The sequence below is a fragment of the Aegilops tauschii genome, chromosome 5 (genome assembly GCF_002575655.3).
Source record: "Aegilops tauschii subsp. strangulata cultivar AL8/78 chromosome 5, Aet v6.0, whole genome shotgun sequence".
In the NCBI taxonomy this organism is placed as follows: Eukaryota; Viridiplantae; Streptophyta; class Magnoliopsida; order Poales; family Poaceae; genus Aegilops; species Aegilops tauschii.
The window spans coordinates 487681160-487696370 of record NC_053039.3 but is presented as its reverse complement, the minus strand read 5'-3'; the positions used below and the strand labels follow the sequence as shown (position 1 = coordinate 487696370).

At 43.6% G+C, this 15211-nt stretch overlaps 1 protein-coding gene across 1 annotated transcript; it reads right to left on the bottom strand.

Moving 5' to 3' along the window:
* Window positions 1–6333: 6333 nt before the first annotated feature.
* LOC109783316 (probable WRKY transcription factor 33) lies at window positions 6334–13736 on the bottom strand. The gene is made up of 4 exons (XM_020341927.4): window positions 13259–13736; window positions 12204–12820; window positions 11954–12097; window positions 6334–6888 (listed from the first exon to the last, which is right to left on the bottom strand). The coding sequence occupies exons 1-4, from the start codon at window positions 13499–13501 to the stop codon at window positions 6627–6629; spliced, it is 1266 nt and encodes a 421-aa protein (XP_020197516.1). The 5' UTR covers window positions 13502–13736; the 3' UTR covers window positions 6334–6626.
* Window positions 13737–15211: the final 1475 nt, after the last annotated feature.

Sequence of the window (15211 nt, the reverse complement as noted above, 5' to 3'; positions counted from 1 at the left end):
TTGTTCATTACTCTCTATGTGTTACTTTGCCAGCATATTCTATGTGCTGACCCGTTTTCGGGCTGCAACATTTCATGTTGCAGACTTTTCAGACGACGAGTAAGGTGCCCTAGGTCGTGGTCTTATACTCAGTGATGCCGCTGGAGTTGATGGACTCACTTATCTTCCAAGTCTTCCGCTGTTATCGTTATTAGATGGCCTTAAGCCATGTTTATCATACTTATTCTCTTTGGATATATTCGATGTAATAAGTGTGTGATTGCTACTCTGTTATAAATCCTCCATTTGTACTGTGCGTGTCAGCATTACTGATCCAGGGATGACACTGGTGCACAGCAGCACAGACCATTTGAGGAGAATAATGGTTGTTCTATTTATATGAATAATATCTTTTATGATCATGCACCCTTGAAGAGTGGTCTATTTTTAATGAATCTCGATAGTAGTGACACACATATTCATAATGTTGAAGCCAAAAGATGCAGAGTTGATAATGACAGTGCAACTTATTTGTGGCACTGCCGTTTAGGTCATATCGGTGTAAAGCGCATGAAGAAACTCCATACTGATGGACTTTTGGAATCACTTGATTATGAATCACTTGGTACTTGCGAACTGTGCCTCATGGGCAAGATGACTAAAACACCGTTCTCCGGAACTATGGAGAGAGCAACAGATTTATTGGAAATCATACATACAGATGTATGTGGTCCGATGAATATTGAGGCTCATGGCGGATATCATTATTTTCTCACCTTCACAGATGATTTGAGCAGATATGGGTATATCTACTTAATGAAACATAAGTCTGAAACATTTGAAAAGTTCAAAGAATTTCAGAGTGAAATTGAAAATCATCGTAACAAGAAAATAAAGTTTCTACGATCAGATCGTGGAGGAGAATATTTGAGTTACGAGTTTGGCCTACATTTGAAACAATGCGGAATAGTTTCGCAACTCACGCCACCCGAAACACCACAGCGTAATGGTGTGTCCGAACGTAGTAATCGTACTTTATTAGATATGGTGCGATCTATGATGTCTCTTACTGATTTACCGCTATCGTTTTGGGGTTATGCTTTAGAGACGGCTGCATTCACTCTAAATAGGACACCATCGAAATCCGTTGAGACGACGCCTTATGAACTATGGTTTGGCAAGAGACCAAAGTTGTCGTATCTTAAAGTTTGGGGTTGCGATGCTTATGTGAAGAAACTTCAACTTGATAAGCTCGAACCTAAATCGGAGAAATGTGTCTTCATAGGATACCCAAAGGAGACTGTTGGGTACACATTCTATCACAGATCCGAAGGCAAGATATTCGTTGCTAAGAATGGATCCTTTCTAGGGAAGGAGTTTCTCTCGAAAGAAGTGAGTGGGAGGAAAGTAGAACTTGATGAGGTAACTGTACCTGCTCCCTTATTGGAAAGTAGATCATCACAGAAATCAGTTTCTGCGACACCTACACCAATTAGTGAGGAAGTTAATGATAATGATCTTGAAACTTCAGATCAAGTTATTACTGAACCTCGTAGGTCAACTAGATCAAGATCCGCACCAGAGTGGTACGGTAATCCTGTTCTGGAGGTTATGTTACTAGACCATGACGAACCTACGAACTATGAAGAAGCGATGGTGAGCCCAGATTCGGCAAAATGGCTTGAAGCCATGAAATCCGAGATGGGATCCATGTATGAGAACAAAGTATGGACTTTCGTTGACTTGCCCGATGGTCGGCAAGCCATTGAAAATAAATGGATCTTCAAGAAGAAGACTGACGCTGATGCTAATGTTACTGTCTATAAAGCTCGACTTGTTGCGAAAGGTTTTCGACAAGTTCAAGGGATTGACTACGATGAGACCTTCTCACCCGTAGCGATGCTTAAGTCTGTCCGAATCATGTTAGCAATTGCCGCATTTTATGATTATGAAATTTGGCAAATGGATGTCAAAACTGCATTCCTGAATGGATTTCTGGAAGAAGAGTTGTATATGATGCAACCGGAAGGTTTTGTCGATCCAAAGGGAGCTAACAAAGTGTGCAAGCTCCAGCGATCCATTTATGGGCTGGTGCAAGCCTCTCGGAGTTGGAATAAATGCTTTGATAGTGTGATCAAAGCATTTGGTTTTATACAGACTTTTGGAGAAGCCTATATTTACAAGAAAGTGAGTGGGAGCTCAGTAGCATTTCTGATATTATATGTGGATGACATATTGCTGATTGGAAATGATATAGAATTTCTGGATAGCATAAAGGGATACTTGAATAAGAGTTTTTCAATGAAAGACCTCGGTGAAGCTGCATATATATTAGGCATTAAGATCTATAGAGATAGATCAAGACGCTTAATTGGACTTTCACGAAGCACATACCTTGACAAAGTTTTGAAGAAGTTCAAAATGGATCAAGCAAAGAAAGGGTTCTTGCATGTACTACAAGGTGTGAGATTGAGTAAGACTCAATGCCCGACCACTGCAGAAGATAGAGAGAAGATGAAAGATGTTCCCTATGCTTCAGCCATAGGCTCTATCATGTATGCAATGCTGTGTACCAGACCTCATGTGTGCCTTGCTATAAGTTTAGCAGGGAGGTACCAAAGTAATCCAGGAGTGGATCACTGGACAGCGGTCAAGAACATCCTGAAATACCTGAAAAGGACTAAGGATATGTTTCTCGTTTATGGAGGTGACAAAGAGCTCATCGTAAGTGGTTACGTTGATGCAAGCTTTGACACTGATCCGGACGATTCTAAATCGCAAACCGGATACGTATTTACATTGAACGGTGGAGCTGTCAGTTGGTACAGTTCTAAGCAAAGTGTCGTGGCGGGATCTACGTGTGAAGCGGAGTACATAGCTGCTTCGGAAGCAGCAAATGAAGGAGTCTGGATGAAGGAGTTCATATCCGATCTAGGTGTCATACCTAGTGCATCAGGACCAATGAAAATCTTTTGTGACAATACTGGTGCAATTGCCTTACCAAAGGAATCCAGATTTCACAAGAGAACCAAGCACATCAAAAGACTCTTCAATTCCATCAGGGATTTAGTCCAGGTGGGAGACATAGAAATTTGCAAGATACATACGGATCTGAATGTTGCAGACCCGTTGACTAAGCCTCTTCCACGAGCAAAACATGATCAGCACCAAGACTCCATGGGTGTAAGAATCATTACTGTGTAATCTAGATTATTGACTCTAGTGCAAGTGGGAGACTGAAGGAAATATGCCCTAGAGGCAATAATAAAGTATTATTTATTTCCTTATATCATGATAAATGTTTATTATTCATGCTAGAATTGTATTAACCGGAAACATAATACATGTGTGAATACATAGACAAACAGTGTGTCACTAGTATGCCTCTACTTGACTAGCTCGTTAATCAAAGATGGTTATGTTTCCTAGCCATAGACATGAGTTGTCATTTGATTAATGGGATCACCTCATTAGGAGAATGACGTGATTACCTTGACCCATTCCGTTAGCTTAGCACCCGATCGTTTAGTATGTTGCTATTGCTTTCTTCATGACTTATACATGTTCCTATGACTATGAGATTATGCAACTCCCATTTACCGGAGGAACACTTTGTGTGCTACCAAACGTCACAACGTAAATGGGTGATTATAAAGGTGCTCTACAGGTGTCTCCAAAGGTACCTATTGGGTTGGCGTATTTCGAGATTAGGATTTGTCACTCCGATTGTCGGAGAGGTATCTCTGGGCCCACTCAGTAATGCACATCACTATAAGCCTTGCAAGCATTGTGACTAATGAGTTAGTTGCGGGATGATGTATTACGGAATGAGTAAAGAGACTTGCCGGTAACGAGATTGAACTAGGTATTGAGATACCGACGATCGAATCTCGGGCAAGTAACATACCGATGACAAAGGAAACAACGTATGTTGTTATGCGGTCTGACCGATAAAGATCTTCGTAGAATATGTAGGAACCAATATGAGCATCCAGGTTCCGCTATTGGTTATTGACCGGAGAGGTGTCTCGGTCATGTCTACATAGTTCTCGAACCCGTAGGGTCCGCACGCTTAAAGTTACGATGACAGTTATATTATGAGTTTATATGTTTTGATGTACCGAAGGTTGTTCGGAGTCCTGGATGTGATCACGGACATGACGAGGAGTCTCGAAATGGTCGAGACATAAAAAGTGATATATTGGACGACTATATTCGGACACCGGAAGTGTTCCGAAGAAGTTTCGGATAAAACCGGAGTGCCGAAGGGGTTACCGGAACCCCCCGGGGAAGTATTGGGCCTTAGTGGGCCTTGAGGGGAGAGAGAGGGCAGCAGCCAGGAGGTGGCGCGCCCCCTCCCATGAGGAGTCCGAATTGGACTAGGGGAGGGGGGGCGCAGCCCCTCTTTCCCTCTCCCTCTCCCTCTCTTTCCTTCCCCCCTCTCTTCCTAGTTAGACTAGGAAAGGGGAGTCCTACTCCTACTAGGAGGAGGACTCCCACCCTCTCCTTGGCGCGCCCAAAGGCAGCCGGCCTCCCCCTTGCTCCTTTATATACGGGGGCAGGGGGGCACCTCTACACACAATTGATATACGATATTTTAGCCGTGTGCGGTGCCCCCCCCCACCATATTACACCTCGATAATATCGTTGCGGAGCTTAGGCGAAGCCCTGCATCGGTAGAACATCATCATCGTCACCACGCCGTCGTGCTGACGAAACTCTCCCTCAACACTCGGCTGGATCGGAGTTCGAGGGACGTCATCGAGCTGAACGTGTGCTAAACTCGGAGGTGTTGTGCGTTCGGTACTTGATCGGTCGGATCGTGAAGACGTACGACTACATCAACCGCGTTGTGGTAACGCTTCCGCTTTCGGTCTACGAGGGTACGTGGACAACACTCTCCCCTCACGTTGCTAAGCATCACCATGATCTTGCGTGTGCGTAGGAAATTTTTTGAAATTACTACGTTCCCCAACACACTCCAATCCCATCCCTTTACATTCTTGCAATTTGAATGTTTTACTTTCCGCTGCTCATATACTCTTGTCATGCTTGCTTGATATGTATTGTGAATGTTTAAACATATGCTAAAACTCCACCTCAACTTGAGGAAATTAAAAACTGCCACTTTTCTTACTAAGAGTCTATTCACCCCCCTCTAGACACCTCTTCTCGATCCTTTCACATACACATCTTGAAGGTAAGATGACATTGTTTGAAATGCTAGAGCACTATGAGCGTTGCCTTTTGGGGCGACAACTGAATGAGGCGAACCTAGACATCGTGGCCCTGCAGTCTGTTCCATTTACAGGGCGGATGCTTCAAGTCTTAAGAAACACACTGCAAAAGTTTTCACACCTTATATGTTTAAGTTGGTCAGATGTAGCATAATTGTTGACAAAAATTGTTTTATCAGGGAGATACTATATGCATGTGATTTGACTATGTATGTTGTGGCTTAAAGGATAGAAGAGAGAAGAAGTTCAAAGTGCACTATGAGGAGAAGGAAGGTTCTTTGTGTAGGAACAGTTGTTCTTGCCGTAATCTGGAATGCGTAGACACATATGTTCCCACATATTGTACATATTGGGAACATTACAACTAAAACGATTGCCCAAGTGTTGTCCATCGTTGTCATGATTTATGTTTTTTAAATGCCAAACACTTGCAGTTTTATTTCCATATGATTTCCTCAACCACTAGCTACTTCATGTTGTTCATCATCCACTGACACATTTGGACTTAATTTGTGTATTGCTTGAGCTTGAAAAATCAAATGATTTCATGTTACCGACACCAAGCACTAAAAGAAGCAAAACCGCCTGGAATGGCGAGCTTTATTTTGTGTAGATTACTCATGACTCCATCAGTGTTCCATCAAGTCCAAAGAGGCGACTTCATCTAAAAATCACTACAAGAATTTTTTTTTTCATATACATGAACCCGATTAATTAGTTTATTTCCTGTGCACACTCATGAAAGGCGAACAACCAAATCAACTGCTTTGCAGGGTTGGTATTCTACATTGCACACTCTTACATATTACCACATGAAACCTTCATGATAGTGCATATAGTGCTTATGTAGGGTAGTTGCGAACTAAGCAAGCAATTATTGGTACACCTACCCAAGTGGAACAAAAATGATGGAGAACACAACATCATTGTAGTTGTAAGATAATTTCTTAGGTGTTCGGCCGTCAGAAATAATCATTCATAAGATATAATTTTGGTATGTCCATAGTTTCTATGCGTAGGAATAGGATGTTGAATTATATCAATAGTAGTAGTGCATGGAAAATGGACGAGAATAGAACCATTGTGCGCAAATTAACCATTCTAACAAAAGATATACGCTTGAATAACTTGCATATTGTTTGTATGCAACAGTGAGGATAACCATCTTTTTTCATTCAAAACCTCGGCGTAACAAACAAATGTATATCTCATACAATACAAATTAAGCCATGAAAAGCCACCAACATATGCGGCCAAAAAGGATATGTCAATTCCTCTAAAACAAATGCTGTCAAATTAATCACAATAAACAACAATTAGCCAGCAGAAAAACCTGCCCAAAAGAATCAATAGTGCAACTCTATTATTCACACGAAGGAAACACCACACTCGAAATCCATTAAAAATGTGTTAATCCCGGCTCTCCTCTTTCAGCTGATGAATGCCACTTGGCTGGTGCAATGTGCTGCCGGACGGGTTCACTGCGGATGCCACGGGATCAGAGGAGGAGCCGCCGCCTGCCCCGGCAGCGGCGGCGGCTCCAGCTCCCCTGCCCGGTGGGTCGTGGTTGTGCCGCCCGGTGTATGTCGTTAGAACACACCTAGGGTCGGTGGAGGCCCTCTCGATCTGCTTGCGCACATTGCAATTCTCGGCGGTGCACTTGTAGTAGCTCCTACATGGATTTAAAAAATTCAGAGGATGCAAATAAACACTTAAGTTTTGAACCACCAGTTTGTAATGTCATTGTAGGTAATCAAACTTGCCCCGCTAGATAAATAACTTAGGTCTTCTAAATCATCAATCATGTATCTAAGTCACTAACCTCGTTAAAACGGACCTTTTAGGACTATTTTTTGAACAAACCTTTCAGAACTATTAGCACGCCCACATGGGTTAGTGACCAAGGAATGACATATCACATGGCACATTTGATTTTCACACAATTCCCTAAGGTTTTGGATTTTCAAAATTTTATTGTTGTTCCAAACCACCACACACTGACAAGACTAAGACTATGTACGATAAGGTAACATGAGAGTGAGAGAGAGAGGAGGCAAAACATGCATGGTTTTAGACCAATTTACTAGATGCCATCTCTTAGTCACGCGTTTTCTAACTAAAATTTACTCACTATATAATTTTAGGATGTGTGCAAATATTAATTGCTAGAGATGACGTCAAGAGATATCCCATTGTGTAACATGTTTTCATTCTTTCATTGTCATCTCTACACGAGAATTCTATCTTTTCAACACCGTGCATGACGTGTGCCAAGGTCGTGATTGTTACTTTAAAGGACAACCCTCGCTTGTATTTGACTCTCATAGGGATTCTTTCATTTGAAATTCCTTTTTAATAGGCAAAGTAAATAGCATGCAAGAAAATCTAACCAATTTTCATGGACGGGGGCGATGGCTGTGAAGATCCATCTTTACCTATAATATAATAAAGTAAATTGGGTTTCTTTGGTCCGTCATGGCATTTTTCAAAAAAGTCTCTATATTTCAGAGAATTCAGCCCGTAGTCCTGTTTTAAGTTAAAACGAATCGTTTTTTCATATTTTAAACAAAAGTCCCTGTGTTTTGTTGAAATCAACCCGCAGTCCGGATTTAAGTCACACCCGAACCGTTATTTTACATTTTTCGAAACCCCCCTGATGTTTTAGGTAATTCATCCGCGGATCATATTTAAGTCAAACAATGTTTTTTTAAATCATCCATATCTTTTAAACCGTAACTCCGATTTGAACATGTTATATATGAAATTTGATTAAAAAATATGTAGAATATGAATATGAGATTATTTTCACCTCTTAAGTATTTTTAAATATTATTTTGGAATATATTTAAGTCAAATAAATGATTTTCTAAATTATCCGTATTTTTTAAACCGTAACTTCGATTTTAACATATTATATATGAAATTTTATTAGAAAAATATGTGGAATCTAAATATGATGTTAATTTTACCTGTTAAATATTTTTAAAATAACGTTTTGGGAGCAAACTTATAATTTATAGCGTAAGATCCGTTTTCCTTTCGTACCGGCGGCGACCCGGATTGCAAATAAACACCCCACTATAACAATATAGGGAAAAGAAAACATTGATAACTACACATGCATACCTCTGAAAAATGTCGCAGGGGAAAACAACAGATTTCTCATCGCGAGAGTGAGAGAAAGCGAGAGTGAGAGAAAGCGAGAGAGAGAGAGAGAGAGAGAGAGAGAGAGGGAGGGAGGGAGGGAGGGAGAGGGAGGAGAGAGGGAGAGAGAGACGCCTTAGGATTAAACATATTCAAACACGTTTTTTTGTGTGTGAACACCGAGGCCATCGCCGGTGAGGGTGAGAAGGAGGATAAGCGGCAACACAAATATGATGCCTCGCAAAAATAAAGGAGATGAACCTATTGTGGTCTTGAGTGATGGTTGTTGGGTTAAGAATGTGTGTTATGTTTTCTCTCCCGTTGCAACGCAACGGGCTCTTTTGCTATGATGACCAAATTGGGGATTTGGTTGTGGTTGCGTATGTCAGAGGATATGATTTTTTAAACTCGGTCAGCTCGAACGTTCTAGATTTATAGGTTGTATTGCTATGGATTAGACTTACAGATGTATGTGTCCTTATCCGCACTAATCTCTCGCAGATTTTCAAGCTAACCCCCCTGATTTTTACTGTTAGCCTCCACGCCATCCTAGAAGTTCCTTCTGTAAGGAAAGCTCATTGGCTTTGTGCTCCCGGGCCACGTGAAGTCCACCATGCACCTATCCCTCTTCTTGATCGCCATTTACATGAGGGTGTGGTAATCACATTATCCTCGTGTTGGACAATTAGAGCTTATTGGCACTTAATCAAGGAAATGGAAGCAAAGGCATTTTGTCCAAATATTCTTGTAAGGTGACCCATATCACCATATTTGGTTTTCTATTTCTCAACAAAAGGATCATCCGGAATCCTAAAGACGAGGAAAATCTTAGAAAATTTGAGTGGCATCCAAGTAGTGTCGCCTGCTCCCATAGTGAAGCATCTATTATTTGATGATGTCCGTCTGTTGTTTGTCAAGGCATGTGTCGGAGGGCATCACCAATGTTTTAGAAACCTCTTTTTATGCGCCGGGAGAAATTCTTTCATAAATTTCAACATGAGGTGCCCTAATGGACTCATAATGGATCAAATCGACACTTAATGTGATAAAAATGAGTCTATGTAAGAAAAGTACCAAGGCATGCCCACCGATGTAGCAGATATAAAAATGAAGATTTCACGTATTTAAAGATAGAGTGTGGAAGCTTGTCCAAGGGTGGATGGCACAAACCTTTCTTTTTGAGCCAAAGATGTTCTTATTAAAGTTTGTTACCCAACCTATTCCATGTCATGCTTCAGGCTCCCAGCGGGATTATGTGATCCTCAATAATACACAACTTTCAGCATGGAATCAAAAGAGGCAAGGAGAAGCCATGTAGGGCTTAGGGTTTAGCGTGTTTTTTTTTACAAGTTAAAACCTCTAGTTTTTATGATGCGAATGTGAAAAACGCATACGAAGGACCATCAATTTTGCGCCAATTTGAAAAACACCTAAGAAACATCAACCGTTTTAAGTTGAGTTTTAAAATGCTTATGAACAACATGTATTTTCAGAGGAATTTGAAAAGAAAAAAAATACCACCTCAACAACCCCTTCAATTTGACGAGTTATTAAAACTTCTTCAAATACTAGCTAATAACCTCGTATGTTGCAATGGGGGCATGCATATTTTAGTAATTCACATCAATTGTGTCTCGCATATCCCTTCCACCCACTATCGCCGCCTCCCCAATTCAATCTTACCACCTATGTCAATGGCTCATCCTTGAACAATTCCACTTCCACTGCCATCCACACACACTTCGGATTTTAAACACAAAACTGTGTAGTTGCGTATATGCGAAAATTTTAAGAAGGAAAAAAGAACTATACGTAAGAGGTCGCCGATATCCATCTAGCCTATGCAAGGCAGTAGGACAAAAGGAAAATTGAAGACATAGGAACCTAATGTTGGTCTTGCGAAAGCAAAAGCGGAGAAACACATGAGCTCACAAGTGGACCTGAAGGTATGGTAAAATCATGTCGAAAAGAAAATGTGCCTCTTGAACAAATCATAATGAATAATAGTATTAAGCAAATGGGTAGTTAAATGCTCGGATAACCAGTTTCCTTGAGTATACTTTATCAACGTTTACATTTTACAACACCCTTCTTAAACGTTGGCCTTTTCATAGAACATTTGCCTTCTCACAACTTTTTCTTATAGAAAGACTGTAAGGGAACCCCCTACAGTATAATTGGTGCAACAACCCAAATTGCAAGTACCATGCCTTGAACCTGGGTGGGTGGGAAGGCATCAACCCCTCCCCATCACTAGGCTATGCCTTAGTTTGCGCCTTCTCACAACGTTGATGGATCGCCGGGGCTTGGACGCACTCGTAAGAAGATTTAGTACAATCAGAAGCGTGTGACGCGAATGCTGCGACCGCCCAGAGCCCTTGCTACAATAGTGTGTCACAAATGCTGGAACCGACAGAAGCCGGAGCTAGAACCAGCATATGGGGTTTCTGCAAACCAAGAGCGAAGCTAGAACCAGGAGCTGGGCTGCAACCGACTGAAGCCAGAGCTAGAACCAACAACTGTTTTTGCTACAAGGTCTGGGGTGTTCTCTACGGCGGTGAAGGATAGAATCCTAATTTGTTGCAACCGGCTACCGCAAAAGCTACTACCGACAAGGTTTTTGTTTTGCTTCTATGGCGACGGACGAAATCCTGATTTGTTGCAACCGACAACCGCAAAAGCTACAACCGGCAAGTTTTTTTTGCTTCGATGGTGACAGACGGAAGTAGCGACCAGGAGATGGTGGGGCTGGGAGCGGCGTGCATCTGCGCGGAGGGTCGTCGGCGAAGGGGCGGGGCGATGGTGCTGCAACGACTTGCAAACCAGCAAGCGCTGCTACGAGACGGCAGGGGGCGACGACAATGATCGCTCGCTGCAAATTTGATGCCAAGGCGTGTTGTAATGGTGATGCATCTGGGTGCCGCATCGGCGGTGGTGGTGCCACTACCGATGACGAGACCTGCTGCAGGGGTAGGGTCGTTGTGCGTCGGCCGAGGGAGGGGGGGGGGGGGTGGGAGACCACACGGCTAATTACAAGGGAAGACGGCGACGGGAGGAAGACAACATTGGGGGGATCTAATCCTACGGCAAATTACACGTAGACCGAACGGTTGGGGAGACGGCCTGCTAATGTTGGGCCATGCAATCTATTTATTTTTTTAAAAATAAACCAGTGAAAGGAGGTGTGAATTGATGGGAAATGAGTAGAAACGATGGAAGCGAACGGACCTACTAACTCCTCTTTAATAATCAATCAACTCCTCTTTAATAATAGATAGATACTCCCTCCGTCCCCAAATGAAACACGTTTTTTGATACTATGATAGTGTCAACAAGCGTTTTACATTTTGGGGGACAGTGGGAGTAGATAGATGGATAGACAGATAGAAATAGAGATAGAGATGTTGATCGGGAATTATTATTTTGTTCCAAAATTCTCGAGGATAACCCCTCTAAACCATGGACTATAGCTACGCGGACTAGATGCATAGTTGAAAGCAGATAGTGTCTGCAGGTACTCAGTTCATCGTGCGTGCAACTAGTGTGGCATAATTAACTAGCATTTCTGATTAATTGATGTTAATTAATAGTACCTCGGACGGGGGTTGCCCTTGACCACTTTCTGGCCGTACTTGCGCCACCGGTAGCCGTCGTCCAGCAGATCAACCTCGCTCGGCGTCTGCAGTATGATCTTGTGCTTCCTCACCACCCTCTGCCCCGCCGGACCACCCGCGCCGCTGATCAACACAAATGTACCGGCGACCCGGCCGTTAAGTTTCATTGACTGAAGAACAAAATTCCATTCCAACGAGAACGTGCATGCATGTAGTGCAGCCCACCCACCTGCCAATGTCGTGGCCCTCCTCGCCGTCATCCTCGTCGTCGCTCAGCTCGTCCTCCTGATGAGCGCCGACGGCGCTGCTGGGGGCGGCGGCGTCCTCCGCTCCGGCGCGCCGGGGCTCGGGGGGGCGCGGGTGGGTGTGCCGGCCCTTGTAAGTGATCTCCTTGATGCAGCCGTCGAAGGAGCGCTCCACGATCTTCTTGACGGGGCAGGCGTCCCGGGTGCACTTGTAGTAGCTCCGCGGCGACTCGGCGTCCTTGAGCTGCTTCTGCCCGTACTTGCGCCAGTTGTAGCCATCCTTGGCCGGCTGCTCGATGGGGGGCGCCGGCGCCGCGTGCGGGCCGCCCAGCGCCGCCGCGCGCAGCAGCTGCATGTGCATCTGCTGCTCGTGGTGGTGCGGGTACGCCGGCGTTTGGTGGACCGTGAAGTTGCGGGGCAGCAGGGAGGAGGAGGGCGACGGCGCCATTGCCCGCGGAGGCCATTGCGGCGGCAGATCGGTCTGGAAGTAGGACGACGACGACGACGACGACGGGTAGGGGTGGAGGTTGGCGGCGAGGGGTGAGACGAAGGATGCAGTCGTCTGGTGCTGCTGGTAGGACGACGTCGGCGCATAGTTTGCCTGCATGAAGCGAAAAGGGTGCAGTTTTATCTCAATGTGTTCTTCACATTTGATGCTCCAAATCTAAATCTTATGGAAGTAGGATAACTAATATATGATCATTATAGCCAGAGAAGATGCAGTTAAACGCTACGGTAAATCTCATTCCCAGAAAGAAAAAAGGACCTGAAATGGATCTTGTATTTGCACTAAGATTGTCATTCATTCTATGGAGGTAGTAACCCAGGGCATGTAATGGAATCCTCGACCAAAGACTAGCAACAGTAGCAAGAGTCTATATTAATGCACAAAAACAGCAAGGATAAAACAAAACCCGTATCATGGGCGATTCCTGTTTCAAGAAATTAGCATCGAGAAGAAGGTTTCACACAAAACCCTCTCTATTGCATTGACTTGCAGCGGCGAGACCAACACCAGATTAAGACGATCTTTGCTTACCATGGAGAACTGAGGAGTGAGATTGATCGTCGGTGGGGTCACCTCGTCGACCCCCCACGCCTGCTGCGGCGGCAGCGACTGCTGGGGGTTGACGCCGGAGCCAAGAAGCGCCATGTAGGATGATCCAGCAGTATCGTAGTCGTTCCCGAACGCCGGGCCGCCACCGCCGTCGAAGACCCGCTCCTGATGGCCCGACGAGTAAGGCGGCTGCTGGCGCATGGCGTCGCCACGGCGATCGGCCATTGCCGTGGCTTTTTTTCCCCTGCTGCTGCTTCTCGGTACAAGGAGGGAGAAGACCGTGCGACAGGGACGCCTGCCGACCGACCAGCTGAGGGAAATACAACTAGAGGCGAGGGACACCTGGAGAGTGGAGACTACTCCCTGCCTCCAAGCTAGCTGTGTGTGAGCCGTGCCGTTAACTATTTTTTTCTCTCTTATTAGTTCATTATATCGGATACGGTGGTGGCTAATTATCTCGAAAATTTGCTAAGTGGATCCAAGCGCGTGCTGTCTACAACTAGCCGCATCAAGCATCAAACATTTGCGATTCTAATTGTCATGGAGGGGCATTATCAAAATCAAAACGGAGTTGCCCCCAACAACGCGCGTGGACCAGCGTTTTGTTCTAGTTTACGTGGACCAAACCTGGCTGTGGAGGCGGCGATGACGTTGTGACCCTGCGTCAGTTCGAGTCCTTGAATCAAAAGATAACCAAGTTCTCGTTTCAAAAAAAGAAAGAAAAAAGATAACCAAGTTCTTTTATTCTACCAATAATATTTCAGGCCTCTACCAAGCTGCTGGCCGAGGGTACTTTGCAGCCGTTAACGGCCAGATGATATAAACATCAATTTGTTTGACCAAACCACAGCTCTGTCCAGCTCGGTGCCAAATAGGCTCTTTTAGCGCGTCTGCTGCTGCAATTGGTGGATAAACAAGACTTACGCTCAATCTATCTGTTATTAATCCATATGAGTCCTAGTTTTTAATCACCTTCTAGCTGTCAGTCCCTGTTCATTATAATTGAAGAACGAAAACAAAATGGAAGCAGTAATGTTGAGCAAGATATTCCTGGATTTATGTCACACCAAGACAGGCTTCTGTATCATCAAAATGGAAACAAGATAGGTTTGCTTAAGTGTGAGTTTCTTCAATTCATACCACGCAAACCCTAGAACAACGATGGCTCCTTGGCAGCATTATAAAAGTTCAAATTAAAATGATGGAATTCAAGCTCCTGATTTTATGTTAAGTTGCTGACATAATCATATTTATTTCTAGCCATGTAACCAATTCATTAAATTTGTTTGTTTTTGTGTGCATTTCTCTATGATTCAAGGGATTTTTAAGTTCCGGCCAACACCCACTTATGTTTCCGTCTTCATTTTCGGGGTTTCTATATTTGTTTCCGCTTCCGCAAAAAAATATGAAAACAAAAATGGTAGCACTCAATTTCGTCTGTTTTCGCTCCGTTTTCATCCCTAAATTCAAGCTCCTGATTTTATGCAAATCCATCATTCATGATGCATTAGCTTCTACTACCTCTGTTTGGAAACAGACTGCGCTCGGAAATTCTGCAGTCAAACTTCTCTTAACATTGATCACATATATAAATAATAATTTGGTTCGGCAGATGGAAGTAGTATAGTTATATTTCACATGTAAATTATCTTCATAATATAACACTGTTAACATGTTGCAAACATCTACATTAAACTGTGCACTTGTCACAAACATCGTCTATTGACGAACAGCGCGGAGTTCCTAGACCTGCTTTCGACTTATCCACTCCATTCCTTGACCACACTTTTTTTATACTCCCAAGATTTTGAAACAAAGATAGAAGAACGTGCTACTACCATCACGTTCATTACCAGTTCAGATACAGATCGCATTCCAGTAGTCAGCAAAACCAATTCTATTCGAAGATGGCATTTGAAAGGGCAGAGACAAATA

Bases quoted from the DNA above. Each gene is read 5' to 3' on its own strand.
- LOC109783316 (XM_020341927.4), bottom strand. From the start codon at position 13,501: ATGGCCGATCGCCGTGGCGACGCCATGCGCCAGCAGCCGCCTTACTCG. The intron at 12,821-13,258 runs GTAAGCAAAGAT...CGCTTCATGCAG, and splicing joins TCACTCCTCAGTTCTCCATG to GCAAACTATGCGCCGACGTC. The intron at 12,098-12,203 runs GTGGGTGGGCTG...TGTGTTGATCAG, and splicing joins GAGGGCCACGACATTGGCAG to CGGCGCGGGTGGTCCGGCGG.